The sequence below is a fragment of the Suncus etruscus genome, chromosome 1 (genome assembly GCF_024139225.1).
Source record: "Suncus etruscus isolate mSunEtr1 chromosome 1, mSunEtr1.pri.cur, whole genome shotgun sequence".
Lineage (NCBI taxonomy): Eukaryota > Metazoa > Chordata > Mammalia > Eulipotyphla > Soricidae > Suncus > Suncus etruscus.
In genome coordinates, this window is record NC_064848.1 from 144,396,303 (window position 1) to 144,410,026 (window position 13,724).

At 50.7% G+C, this 13,724-nt stretch overlaps 3 protein-coding genes across 3 annotated transcripts in view; 1 reads left to right on the forward strand and 2 right to left on the reverse strand.

Moving 5' to 3' along the window:
* The window catches only part of TMEM140 (transmembrane protein 140), a 19,860-nt gene extending 19,406 nt beyond the window's left edge, over positions 1–454 (forward strand). The window contains exon 2 of the mRNA XM_049775626.1: positions 1–454. This exon is cut by the window's left edge and continues 187 nt beyond it. Coding sequence (XP_049631583.1) covers positions 1–390 — 390 coding nt within the window. The 3' untranslated portion in view covers positions 391–454.
* Positions 455–1,447: 993 nt separating this feature from the next.
* Positions 1,448–5,267, reverse strand: CYREN (cell cycle regulator of NHEJ). Its single transcript, XM_049775737.1, has 4 exons — positions 5,218–5,267; positions 3,863–4,112; positions 3,091–3,166; positions 1,448–2,269 (listed from the first exon to the last, which is right to left on the reverse strand). Exons 2-4 carry the CDS (start codon positions 3,985–3,987, stop codon positions 2,021–2,023), a joined length of 450 nt encoding a protein of 149 aa, XP_049631694.1. The 5' UTR covers positions 3,988–4,112; positions 5,218–5,267; the 3' UTR covers positions 1,448–2,020.
* A 5,249-nt stretch (positions 5,268–10,516) lies between these two features.
* WDR91 (WD repeat domain 91) overlaps positions 10,517–13,724 on the reverse strand; it is a 31,877-nt gene continuing 28,669 nt past the window's right edge. The window contains exons 14-15 of the mRNA XM_049774394.1: positions 11,553–11,750; positions 10,517–10,983 (exon numbers count right to left, since the gene is read on the reverse strand). Coding sequence (XP_049630351.1) covers positions 10,819–10,983; positions 11,553–11,750 — 363 coding nt within the window. The 3' untranslated portion in view covers positions 10,517–10,818. The remainder of the gene's footprint in view (positions 10,984–11,552; positions 11,751–13,724) is intronic.

Consider the following 13,724-nt stretch of genomic DNA (forward strand, 5'->3'; position numbering starts at 1 on the left):
AATGAGGTCTCAGGCTCTCTCCATTGCTTCCAGTCCCCCGAGCTGGAGACCCTGGGCGTGTCCAGAGTGGGTCTGGGCCTGGCCCGGCTGGGCGTCTACGGAGCCTTGGTACTCGCTCTTTTTGCTCCCTTGCCTCTCCTGCTGGCCTGGTGCAACCGGAACAAGGGAGAGTGGCAGCTGGCCAAGGGCTTCCTGGCCACCGCGACAGTGCTTCTGGCCAGTGGCGTGGGCCTCCTCCTCTGCTGCATGTGGCGCTGGGTGCAGCTGTCCCTGCTGGGACCCGGCTTCCTGGCGCTGGGCCTTGCCCAGGCTTTACTCATCCTATTGCTGATGGCCACTGCCACCATCCCTTGGGCAGAGAAAACCCACGGCCGGCTGGAGAGCTGCTAATTTCAACTAAAGGCTTGATGACAACAAGGACTCAGTCTGAATATACCTAGAGAAGGTACCAGAGAAGCCTGGGCCTTTCCAGTTGCTTCGCCACCATTTTTGATAACCTCAGGACCCTTCGGTGGGCCTGGACCCCCGGCATCCACGGATGATGTCTTAGCCTAGGGGAATCTATCCTTCAGGCCTGTTGCAGTCCCCAGGTGTATGAAGCTCAGTATTGTGGGAATCTGTGTCTGAAACTACATCTGAGTCACTGCTCCATCTCAACAGTGACTGGTATTAGGACACCGCCCCCCCCCCCCCCAATCCTGAGTCAGTTTGGGGGATAAATTCCCCAGTTCTGCCATGTAAATGAAGCAACGGAACAGGGGACATCATGAGAAAATCTCAGGGTCACCATCTCCACCTTAGTAGGGGCAGAGTGGGCTGTGTAACAAACCTTCTCCCTGAATACCAGAGACCCAGGAACAGCGAAGCAGCTCCAGGAAGTGGAAGCATGGAAGCCCGAGTTTGTGGACAGACCTAGTGCTTGGGGATGGGGGTGCATCTTGGAAGAGGCGCACCAGGAACAGAATATGCCAAATCTCTGGCCAGGTGAGGAAGGCAAAAAGAACCTCACGGTTGTGCCTTGTGGTAAGGTCAGCTCCATCCTGCCTCAGCTTGGAACAGCACAGGTCACAGGAAGCTTGGGGAAGATTGTACCTTTGGGCATGCATAGACTGGACCACCTCATTCATGGCCAGAAACGACTACCTGGGCCTGCCCAAACAGACATATCTCAGCTGTCAAACAGGACATAGCTGAGCTCCCTGTGACCTCATGCTCTTGGTGTTGCCTCTGGGTTCCTGCCCCCTTTCAAATCAAGACCTTGCCCAGGGCAGCCATGTGGCTGGGTGAGAGCAGGAAGTACATCTCTGTGACTTTTCCTAGTCTACGTGCTGAACCTCAGTTTCCAGAGCCCTGTGGGTAGTGGGGTAAGGGCACCCCAGATGGGTGGATCTCATGATGAAAACTTGTTTGGGGGGTGGAGGGGCCCACAGATGAAAGTATTCAGAAGTTATACCTGGTAGAATTTTTTATTCTTATTATTTTGGGTGGGGGCACACCTGGCAGTGCTCAGGGCTCACTCCTAGTGGAGCTCAGGGTATCAGGGTTCACTCATGTCAGCCATGTGCAGGGTAAGAACATGCCCTGCTGTATTATGGCTTCACTCCCCAGAATCTTTTATTAATAGGCTTTGTCCTTGGGAAGAGAAGGTGCTAACCTGAGCATGCTCCATCCCTCAAACTTTGTGTCTCCAGTAAATCTGCCCACTTTTACCTCGTTTTCCCTGGAACCTGAATAAAGGAGACATGTGGGGTTCTAGACAGAGCTCTTGAGATGGCAGAAGGCACAGTGGGGAGAAATTCTCCTTCTGATCACTCACTTCCACATCCAAGTCTCCAGCCCTGAATGTTGTGCAAAGAGGGCTGGGAGAAGGGGGTGGGCATGAGGCTGGAGGCGGCCAGCCTACCCCTGAATCCTCCCTCCACATTCTACACTCCTCAACACCTGTCGGTGCAGGCCCTGAGAGGAAGGGAAGTCCAGCTCCATTCAGATTTCAAGACACAAAGTACTAGCAAAGATGCTCTCAGCTGAAAAATATTTCCCTGACATATTTTAAAGCGTCATCCTCAGTACTTCTATTGCAGGAGGACTCAGAATCCTCAGGCATCCCAGAAGGGAGGTCACCACGGCCTGAACATAAGGGATCCTTCCTAGGGTCCTTGTCCTCACTTTCACTTCCAGACGAGGCTGATTCTGAGAAGAAGGGGGAGAGTTCAGGCTTATCAGCCTCTTCCAAGCACAGCTGACCAGTGGGTACTTCCTGTTGTCGGGCCTGCAGGGGAAGAGAGATAGGGAGTCACATCTTCAACATGCTGCCCTAGCCTGCACTGCTCCCCAACCCCATCCTCACCCCGTGGCTCTAGAAGAAATTCTGACTAACTTGTGTGGAGTAGCAGGCCGGGCCCTGAGGGATGGCTATGAAGAAAGGAGAAACAAAGGAACACTTCTCTGGGGACTGGCCAGGAAGGCACCAGTGTGCTGTGTGGGGCTCTGGGCTGAAAACTATGGGAAAGGGCCCCCTGCTATAACACCAGGTCAGTGAGGTCTCAAATGCCCGCACATTGGGTAACAGTGAGGACTGAAATGAGCAGAGACAAGAGACCTTGGGAAAGGGGCCAGAGAAAGAGCTCAGAGATTAGGCACCTCAGATGACTCCCGGCACCTCTCCAGGAGTGATGTCTGAACAAAGCTCTAGAGGTAAACCCTGAGTACCACTGAATGCCCTTGCCCTAAACCAAGACCCTGGGAGGTTAAGAGGCTACAGCTCTCGGGGGGGGGGGGGGGGGGGGGGGGGGCACCATGGTAAGTGTTTTGAGGTCCTGTGTGCATTCTCAGGAGCCCTTCCAGAAAGCCTTACAATCATACTTCCTGTCCCCATACCAGCACAGTCACCCCAAACAGGGCTTCTCTCCCCACTCCCATTCCCATGCTGTGTCTAGCCGAACATTCAGTGGAATGAATATGGTGAGAATGGGCAGTCAGGTCATGGCTGAGAGAAGGGCTGAGGTACATGGGTGCACATGGCAGTCACCACAGGTCTGGTCTCCCCGGTGCCTGTGCAGTGGTTTCTGGTAAGGAGATGCCAGACTTTACCTCAAGCAGGATCTTCAGAGCCTCATCAACCAGCTCGGCTTCATTCATGCAGTAGACGGTCCTTAGGGTCGGGTGGCTGAAACAGACACCATATCTGCAGTGGAGACCCCGGGACCAGGGATCTGGGAGGGGGTCCTGAGAGTAAGAGGCACATACCAGGACTCTACCATATTCAGACATGATGTCTCTCATAAGGGGCTCCCCAGGATCCCATAGGAGATCTTGGCCAGGGTAGGCCAAGGTCTGAGTACCCCCTGGTTGTGCTCCTTGAGGTGCCAGGAAACACATCAGCAGCAAGAGAGGGGGACCCAGCGCACCCCTAATTCTGGCGACCCCACTGTGGCCATCAAAAACTATGCTGACCCTCTGACACTTCCCAGGCTGGCCCAAAGACCCCCACATACTCTTCTGGCTGCTCTGGGGACCTGCCCCCTTCATAGTGCCAAGGTACACTGCCAGTGAAGCACTAACTGGCATTGGGGTAACTGGCATGCAGGTGTCTAGCTAATGTGTCCCCTGGAGAGAAGGCCACAGCTCTCAGATAGCTCACAGCCATGGACCTAAGGGTAGAGACCCGCCAGCAGAGTCAGGTACAGGTACTGGTCAGTTAGGGCTGGAAGCAAGGGGCGGTTTGCTTTACTTCCTGCAAATTTTGCAGCTCAGAAACGACAGTTCACCTCCTGATTCTGCCCTCACTGGCAGACCTGGTCTCTATAGTGGTGAGACCCCAAATCCCCTTCACCCCACCTCCTACTCCGTTAGGCGTTTTTACCTCATTGCAGAGGCTGATGTCGCTGCCTTTCTCTTCTTGGGGGTCTTCACCACCCTGGGGATCTCTTGAGCTGTCATCCAGGGAGGAAGGACCCTCTTTTTAGTCCCAGATTTAGAAGCTTCCATCTCAACTATCTGTCACCAGGAGTCAGGGACCCGCTGTCTCCTCCAGAAACTCCCAGCTGGCGCATCACACTGGAAAGGTCTGTGGTTCAGGAATGGGTCTGGTGGAGAGGGGAGGACTTCAGTTCCTGCAAAGAGCAAAAGTCAGTGAGCTGGAGCAAATGCAGAGGTGCCATGAGTCTCACAAGCAGGGCAGACCAGGGGTGTTGGGGAGCTTCATGCCGATCCCAGCACATCAGGCAGGCCATGAGGCTTGGGGGTGCAGCGACATGTGAAGAGAGGGGCAAGTGCCTTCAGGATGGGAACCCCCCACACACATACACACTTGTTCCAAGATGTCCCACCCCCAGAAGGTTCGTGGTTCACAGGGCACCTTCCCCTAATTTATCACTCTGAAATCTCATCCTCAGATAGCAACCTCAGATTTTTCACTTCCTCATCTTAGTCATAAGAAACTCGGGGGCCAAGGCTGGACGACCAGCATCCTCTTCTCCTTTAACCCTTGAATTCAGCTTCTGACCCTCGACTGAATGGAGGTGGGTGCCCGGGGACTATGCCTGGTTCCTTGATCTGCTGATCTCAAAATCCCCCATTTTCCCACATACTACCCCCAACCCCCATGATTGAAGCTCAGTGACAAAGGCTACCCCGTTTCTGCAGCTAACGTTGCTACTCGGGCAGAGTTCACTAATAAAAAAAAAAGTTTGGGCTGTAGAGATAGCACAGCATAGAGCGTCTGCCTTGCATACTACCAACCCGGGTTATTCCCCAGGGCCTGCCAGGAGCGATTTCTGAGTGTAGAGCCAGGAATAACCCCTAAGTGCCGCCAGGTGTGGCCCAAAAACCTAAATAAATACATAAATAAATCAATGCAATTAACTAAATAATATAGTTAAGTTTTCTCTCCAGGTGGTTAAAACCTAAATAAATAAATAAATAAATAAATAAATAAATAAATAAATAAATGCAATTAAATAATATAGTTAAGTTTTCTCTCCAGGTGGTTAACAGGAACCTTTTAGGGCTCCCGGTTAGGCGTGGTTGCCGCATAAGGAAACCTGTCCCCATCTGAGCCCGTTGGACCCAAGGCAGGCACCGAGGCTGAAGCTTGCAGGACAGCTGGCAAAGGAGGGTGCTGAGAGCTAACAAGGTGCCCAAAAGCCACCACCCACCCACCGACCCATCAGAGCCGGCCATCAGTCCCGGGAGTGCTGCTGCAACCCCAGGGCCTACCTAGGCCCTCCCCGCTTTGCTTTCCGGAGCTGCGGGAAGTAGAGGCCGCCGGTGCCGGGAGAGCGCGGTCGGGGTGCAAATTCCCAGGCACCAAGATGCTCCAAGGTCCTCGCCCAGGGACGGGTGGACGCGGGCGGGCAAGGGATCGCCCAAGCCCCCTGCCCCAGTCTGCAGGCCCGGCCGGTAGATAGAGGATCCCGAGAAGTCCCGCTCTCCCCGCGCCCCCTGCCACGCACCAGGCTCCCGCGCATGCTCCGTCCTGCCGGCTCTTGCGCGCCCCTGCAGGCCTCCCGCGGGATCGTCCCGGGCTGGGAAGTTTTAATTTCATTCTGGACGAAACTCCCCACTCCCGGGGTGCCAATTCTCTTTGCAACCAAGCTTTCCACCTGCTTGGTTGGTGGGCTTCTGGGTCCATTTGGGCAGTGGACGAGTTTAGCCAGTTTAGTCCGGTTGTGGCACAGTCCCCAGCTTCAGTCTTGCACCCCAGGAGCTCCTCAAGCTGTATACTTTTGCTATGATGGCAATGGTAGTGAGTAGGAGGAATTGAAAGCCTGTCTAGAAGACAGGCAGGTGCTGGAAGGAGGGAGATGGGGATATTGGTGGTGGGGAAGGTTGTACTGGTGAAGGGGGGGTGTTCTTTTTTTTTTTATGACTGAAACACAACTACAAACATGTTTGTAATCACAGTGCTTAAAGATATTAATTTAAAAAGGAAAAGAAAAATAAAGATAGTATGTTAATAATACCCAGAGACAATAGAGATGCGGTTTGAAAAGACCAGCCCAGGATATGAAGCTTACCACAAAGAGTGGTGAGTGCGATTAGAGAAATAACTACATTAACAACTCTCATGACAATGGTAGTGAGAGAAGTAGAATGCCTGTCTTGAGTACAGGCATCGGATGGGAAGGAGGAAAATGAGGTATTGGTTGCACTGGTGAAGGGGGGTGTGTTCTTTTTATAGTTGAAACCCAACTATGAACATGTTTGTAATCGTGGTGCTTATATATATATATATATATATATATATATATATATATATATATATATATATATATATATATATTCCTAATGTCACAAGCCCAGAATTTAGAGACAGAAGAGCTTCTGGCTCCATGCATATCAAAATTTAGTTTCCTCCTTTCCCATCTACAGATTTTCGGTGCCAGGTGCAATGGGTACAAATTCCTCCTTCAGTATTCAAATAACAATACTGCTTCCAGTTTGGTGCCTTGCCCCCAAAATGATTGAGATGGCACTTTGGATGACAGTGCTATTTCTGGCAGTGATCATTACCCTGGGTAACTAGACACAGAAGCCAAGATCTCATAAAATACTCCTGATTAAAAATTTAAAAAAGGGGGGGGGCAGAGGGTGGCGCAGTGGTAGGGTGCTTGACTTGTGTGCGGCTGACTCAGGATGGAATGCAGTTTGATCCCAGTGTCCCATATAGTCCACCAAACCAGGAGTGATTTCTGAGCGCATAGGCAGGAGTAACCCCTGAGTATCACTGGGTGTGGCCCAAAAGTCAAAAAATAATAAAAATTAAAAATTGATAATCAATAAAAAGCTGCACTTTTGCTCAGCAGCCTTGTACAGCCAGAGTGCAACACCAAGTGGGCTTAGCTCAGAACACACACACACACACACACATACACACACACACACAAACTTACCTTTGCTTCCTCCTCTTCCATGCACTGCCTCCCTGATGCTGCTTTGGAAAAAAACAAAACAAACAAACAAACAAAAAACCCTCTTTTCCTGGTTATATTAGAAGTTGATCCCGATCTGTTGTTGCAAAGCCTTTGTATATTTTCTCCCATTAGCCTTTAATAAAAGTCTTCACTGTTCTTTAACACTGTTCTTTTTTTTGTTTGTTTGTTTTTGGTTTTGGTTTTTTGGGCCACACCCGACAGTGCTCAGGGGTCACTCCTGGCTGTCTGCTCAGAAATAGCTCCTGGCAGGCACGGGGGACCATATGGGACACCGGATTTGAACCAACCACCTTAGGTCCTGGATCGGCTGCTTGCAAGGCAAACACCGCTGTGCTATCTCTCCGGGCCCAGCACTGTTCTTTTTTAATTTCACAAAGCATGATTTGGACTCCAAAGTTTGCTGGTGGGATTTTAATTTAAAGAGTCAGTTCCTGGGGGAAGGTAGTGGGCATATAAGTCAGAAATGAAGGGAAGTCAACTGGGTATCTCCCCTCCCTGTGAAAGCTCTATTAGTGAAGTGGAGTTGGGGAAAGAGTTCCCACAGAAACGAAGCCCAAGCTCCCCACTGGGAAACCCAGAGTAGCAGAGCAGTACAAAACGAAGGGGACACGGTGTTTTTAACGTATCATTATTCAAGCACCAGGCCCAGATGGCTTGGGCTTCCATTTTCTCTCACTGTGGACATGACAACATTTGGTACCCCGGTGGAGTGTGGCCCAGGAATCCTATCTACAACCTACCTCCCTTTTGCTTTAACCCAGGGGTCTCAAACTCAATTTACCTGCGGGCCGAAGGAGGCAAAGACGGGGTGATCCTTGAGTGCAAAGTCAGCAGTAAGCCTTGAACATTGGGGGGTGTGACCCAAACAACTAAAACAAAACAAAAAAAGATTCCTCTAGGGCAGGGTCACAAAATGTTGTACGGAGGGCCGCAAACGGCCCGCGGGCCTCGTGTTTGAGACCCCTGCTTTAACTAAAACACACCCGGGGCTGAATAAAAGCAGGCTGGGTAGCCCCCAAAACAGGCCCAGGTGAAACTCCAGTTGTATCATAGTAAAAGGGTGATGGGAACTGAGTCCACTTTCCCAACATGGAATGACTAGGTAGTTGTTTGCAACATTGAGTTCCAACAGATCAACTCATAAGCCACCTACCAGGGGAGGCAGCTGGGGAGCCTTGCCAGCTCAGACTAGCTCCCCTGCTACGGGGTGGCCTTTCCAGAGCACTTGCACCACTCTTCTTGAGCATTCATCTTTGCCACTAGGAAAGAACTCAGGCTGGGAAAGTTTAACAGGTAGATACTGGTGAGTGCCACTGGTGGCACACACTTGGCCATGCTTGTGCTTCATGAACACACACTGGGATACTGTTAGATTATACCTTGTTTTGCAAAAAACAAAGATCATCCCTGGTTTCTTTGTATCTATTTGTTTAGAACTTGATTTTACCCCAAAACAGATATTGTCTTACATGTAAACCTGGGTGAGACTGGCTCAGGATAGCCTGAGCTATCTGCCCTTACTTCCCCACCTGGGGGTGGTCTCTATATTCAATAAAAATGTCAGTTCTGGCAGGAAACTAGCTCTCCATGTGAGGTAGAAGATTGCCAGACTACACATGTTTCATCCTTAGCCTGGTCTGGATTATTTCATGTGTGACCTGCTTTCCACTTGTTCATCTGGAGTTGGAGACACAGTGGGTAGGGTGATTTTTACAGGGTACCTGCATGTATTTAGGGAGAAAAATGGTTTCTGGTGCTAAACCAATCGGCTGTGAGGATCAATTTAGCTTAAGGTGGGACCTGGGCTCTATCTAGCCGGTGAGGGCTGCAGGTGAGATTTTATTTTATTTTAAAGGGTCATTCCTGGGCATAGATCAGACATGAGAGGGAGCGAAGTGACTCTCTGCTCCTTTTAAGGCCCCATGAAGGTTCTAGAACCCCTGAGGCCCACCACAGAAGTTTCATCTCCAAAGTGCTCTTTCCATATGCCACCCTCCTCCCCGGCAAGGCTGAGTGAGTGAGCTAAGCCTGTGAATTGTTGGGTTGGGAAAGTGAAGCATTTGGGATATTGAGCTCATGGTGGGGGGCGGGGGGGGGGGGGAGGCGAGGCTGAGGCTTCAGAGCAGAAGCAGATAAGAACAGAGACCACAGGACCAGAAGAGCAAATGAAATACATAACAGGTCCAGGGCCACATCCATATGGCCAAAAGGCTGCTCTAATAGTCTCTTCTGCTTGCTCCTCCCTAGAGTAATGGAGTCTTCGTGGGAGGAGGGACATTTAGGTTCTCCAAGATGTTGAGTTTGTGTTCTGGAGCCCCCCTCCCCCACTTCCTCATCTGGAGGCCCCATAACACCTGTGAGTCAGGCTGAGAGCCAAGAGGTGGTTGGTGCTGAACCTGGTGAGATGGAAAATGAGAGAACAGGTTTTTCCCAGCATCCCTTGCTTGGCGGCCATGCCAGCCAGCAAGGCCGCAGCTGAGATGAAGAACAGACAAATCCCCTTCTTCAGAGGCACCCACAGGCACTTTCTCACAATCACTGGGGGAGGGGATCAACAAGATTGGTTCTTCGATGCAGAAGATGGGGAGATGATCAGCGCAAGTCTAGGGTTCAGTCCTTCATGGGATGAATGGGTGATTATTACTGCATCCAGTCCTTGCTCATAACTACTTACCTACCTTTCCTCCAATTCCCAGCATACTGGATTTAAGGTGTTAGAACCAACTTTCAGAAAAGTAGATAAACCAGAATGCCCTACTTCATACCTGCACCTCAAAGACTGCAATGTTACAAACAGCTTGGCCTCAGTTCTCCTTCCCCCACTCTCCACAATCTGCTTCCTAACCCTGGTGGGTACCCATGAGAGCAGGAGCATCCAAGTCCCACAATAGCTAGGGAGAAGAGTGTAGGTCCTTGCAGGTAGACATGAAGGCACAGTGGGTATGGCCAAAATCCCAATTCCATGCTCAGCATTGGACCTACCTGCCCAGGTCTCTGGCCGCTCACCAGCAGAGGGCACTGGCGGTCGGCTAGGTTCTACTTCAAAGACAAGGAAGTTGAAAGAATGAAGAGAGGCTGCCAATGTGGATGCCTGGGGGAGAGGCAGCAGCCTTACACACCCCAAGAGCTCTTTAAGCCCAAGCCCCACCTCAGAAAGAGACTACCCCGGGACCTCCTGATACGTCCCAAAGAGCAGCAGCAAGGAACTCAATGTGAGGACAAGAGAGAGAAGTCAAGGATATTTTGGACACCAAGATGGCAGCCACCCATGGTAGGGGCCAAGGGTGAGGGACCACTTGGGCATACACACACCACACCACACATCACACACACCTCTCACATTACATGTAACATACACAAATTATACCACACTACATCATAACTGTACCACACATTACACATACCATATACACAATTACAACACACCTCACACACTACGCACACCACACACATTACACACACTGTACACACACAATTACGCCAGACACAGCACACAAACCACACACCATATACATGCAATTACACCACACAAAGACCACACATATGTCACACACGGAACACACATACACTACACACACCAATCACAGGATATCTGAAGAGCATTCTTTGTTTTCTTACAAAAGAAGGAAATATACACAAAATACTGTCGCTCCCCTGGGTGCAGGAGACACCATCACTTGCTTCTGCTTCTGCTTCCTGAGCTTCTTTTGCATCTGCAACTGTTCTAGGGAACCTGCCCAGCTCCTCAGGGTTCCCACTCCGGTCCCCATGTCTGGACAGTGCCCAGCACTGTCTCTCCTTGCAGACTCAGGCTCCCACCGCCTGCCTCCTGGCCCCAGTGATAATACTGCTTCTGTGTGGAGGGCCCCTCTGGTCAGTCCCCTCAGACTTTATGAGCCAGGAGTGTAGTCAGCTTGATCTTGCCATCCATGGAGGCTGTGAGGCAGGTCCCGCAGTCCATGGCTGTGCTCCAGTCCACAGTGACCACAGGGGCACGGTGGCCACCCAGAGTCAAGCAGCTTTCCAGAACCTTCTCGTCCTTGTGCAGCTGTAAAAGGACAGGAAACAGGAGGAGGCTGAGAGCAGACACAGCACACAGAAGACATCTCCACGCAATGCCTCAAGCCGCTGGTCCACAGCCACCCCTCAATGCAGTCTGACTGACTGGGAAATGCCTTCATTTTCCTTACAAACCCTATTAGAGGGGCCGGAGTGATAGCAAAGCAATAGGGCATTTGCCTTGCACAGGCCAACCTGGAACCAATCCCAGTTCGATTCCCAGCATCCTGTATGGTTCCCCCAAGCCTGCCAGGAGCGATTTCTGAGTGCAGAGCCAGGGGTAACATGAGTACTGCTGGGTGTGACCCAACCCCCTCAAAAAAATACCAAAAAAAAAACAAAAAACAAAAACAAAAAAGCAAGCAAACAAACAAAAAACCCTATTTACAAAGCCTGTCCCACTCTATTCCAGAGACCATCCTGGTCCCCTACGGGTCCTCCAGCTGCCTTCTCCCAGAGCTCCTCAACTGCTTCCTGGACTGAGTTTGGCGTCTCCCAAGGTCCAAGTGGCCATGTAGGAGAGGAGACAGGGGGCCCAGACCTCACACACCGCCATACCTTGTAAATGACACCTCCTGTGGCAGAGCAGGTCAGCATGTAATTGCCCTCGGAGTCAAAAGCAAAGAGCCGGCCCCGTGGGACTTGCACCTGCTTGTAGCCGCTGTAGCCTGACAGCACGAAGGGGCCAGTGGCGTCGGCAGGGAGTCCGTACTCAGACACCTTCAGGCCGCTCTTGTGAATGTTCCACTGGATGAACTGGAAGCACAAAGCACAGTTGGTCTCCAGGGCCTCTACTGCCACCAAGGAGAGGGAGGGACAGCCCGAGCAGAGGTGAAGCTCTCAGAGAGATGGGGACAGACCCTTATTTCCTAACACAATCCATCCTCCCCTTCCCTCCCTTCCTTTTCTTTTTCTCCTTTCCTTCCTTTCATTCTTCCCTTCATTACTTCCTTTTGTTCCTTCTTTCCTTCCCTCCCTTCCTTTCCTCTCTTCTTCTGCTTGCTTCCTCCCTTTCTTCCCTCTCTTCCTTATCTCCCTCCCTTCCTTCCCTACATTCCTTCCTTCCCTTTCTCCCTACCTCTTCCCTTCCTTCCCTTCTTTTCTTCCTTCTTTCCTTCCCTCTCTCTTCCTTTTCTCTCCTCCTTCCTTCCTTTCCTCTCTTCCTTGTCTCCCTCCTTCCCTTCCTTTTATCTTTTCTTCCTTCCTTCCTCCCTTCCCTCTCTTCCATTTCTCCCTTCCTCCCTCCCTTCCTTCCTTTCATCCTTTTCTTCCCTCTCTTCCTTTCCTTCCTTTCTTCTTTCCCCTTTTTCTTCCTTCCTTCCCTCTTTTCTCACTCCCTTCCTCTCTCCTTCTTTCCTACCTACCTATCTTCCTACCTTCCTCTCTCTTTCCCTGCCTCCACTTTTTTTTTCTCTTCCTTTATCTCAGAAAATCTAGCAAACTGCTGACTCATGGCATTGCTGTCAGACCCAAGACAAAGCAAGGGCAGTTAAGTGCCCATGCATGGTTCCTAGTCCCTCTATCAGTAGACTACTCTGATTACTGTTACTGTTTTTGGTGTCTGAGGTTAGAACTCAGGCTGGATTTTTCCAAATTCACAACAAAGTAGAGAGGACAGGCGCCAATCATCACCTCCTTGGCACTGGAAGATAAAGCCTAGGTGACACTTTTTTTTTTTTTTTTGGTCAAGCCCCAAGACGGGCTATTCTGGACTCACTGACTATCAAGAACCTACCTATTCAGGGGCTGGAGAGTTAGGACAGGGGTTCTATACCCTGTAAGTAGCTAAGCCCAGTTTGATCCCTGGTACCACATGGTCCTCCCAAGCATGCCCTGGGAAGAGCCCAGGTGGCACCCAGACATTACGGGGTGGTCTTGGCCATATCTGGCATCCCAAGGCCCAAGAAATAGCAAACTGATCACCAGCCCAGTTGGCTGATAATAACTGGGAAAGGCAAAAGGCTCCTGGATCACTGCTTGGGAAACCCCAAAACAAAAAGAAATAAAATTAAAACACCTACCAGACAAATAAAGAGTTTAAATTATCATTAAAAGAATCCCTTCCTGGGCCTGGAGAGATAGCACAGCGGTGTTTGCCTTGCAAGCAGCCGATCCAGGACCAAAGGTGGTTGGTTCGAATCCCTGTGTCCCATATGCTCCCCCTTGCCTGCCAGGAGCTATTTCTGAGCAGACAGCCAGGAGTAACCCCTGAGCAACGCTGGGTGTGGCCCAAAAACCAAAAAAAAAAAAAAGAATCCCTATTGGAGCTGGAGCCATAGATAGCACAGTGGGTAGGGTGTCTGCCTTGCACTTGGTTGACCCGGGTCTAATTCCAGGCATCCCATATAGTCCCCTGAGCTTACCAGGAGTAATTTCTAAGCTCAGAGCCAGGAGTAACCCCTGAGTACCACCCAGTGTGGCTCCCAAAAAAATTCCCTTCCTACATTTGTTTTCTTTTTGTTTTGGTGTCACATCCAATGGTACTCAGGGCATATTCCTGGTTCTATGCTCAGGGATCACTCCTATCAGGGCTCAGGGAATAGAGCCTCATCAGCCTTGTGCAAGACAAACACCCTACCTACTATACTATCTCTCGGGCCCAGTCTTCCTACAATTTTCAAACAAAGAACTTGCTTTGGGCCAGAAAGATAGGACAGTAGTAGGGCTTTTGCCTTGCATGCAGAAGGATGGTGGTTTGAATCCCAGCATCCCATATGGTGCCCCAAGCCT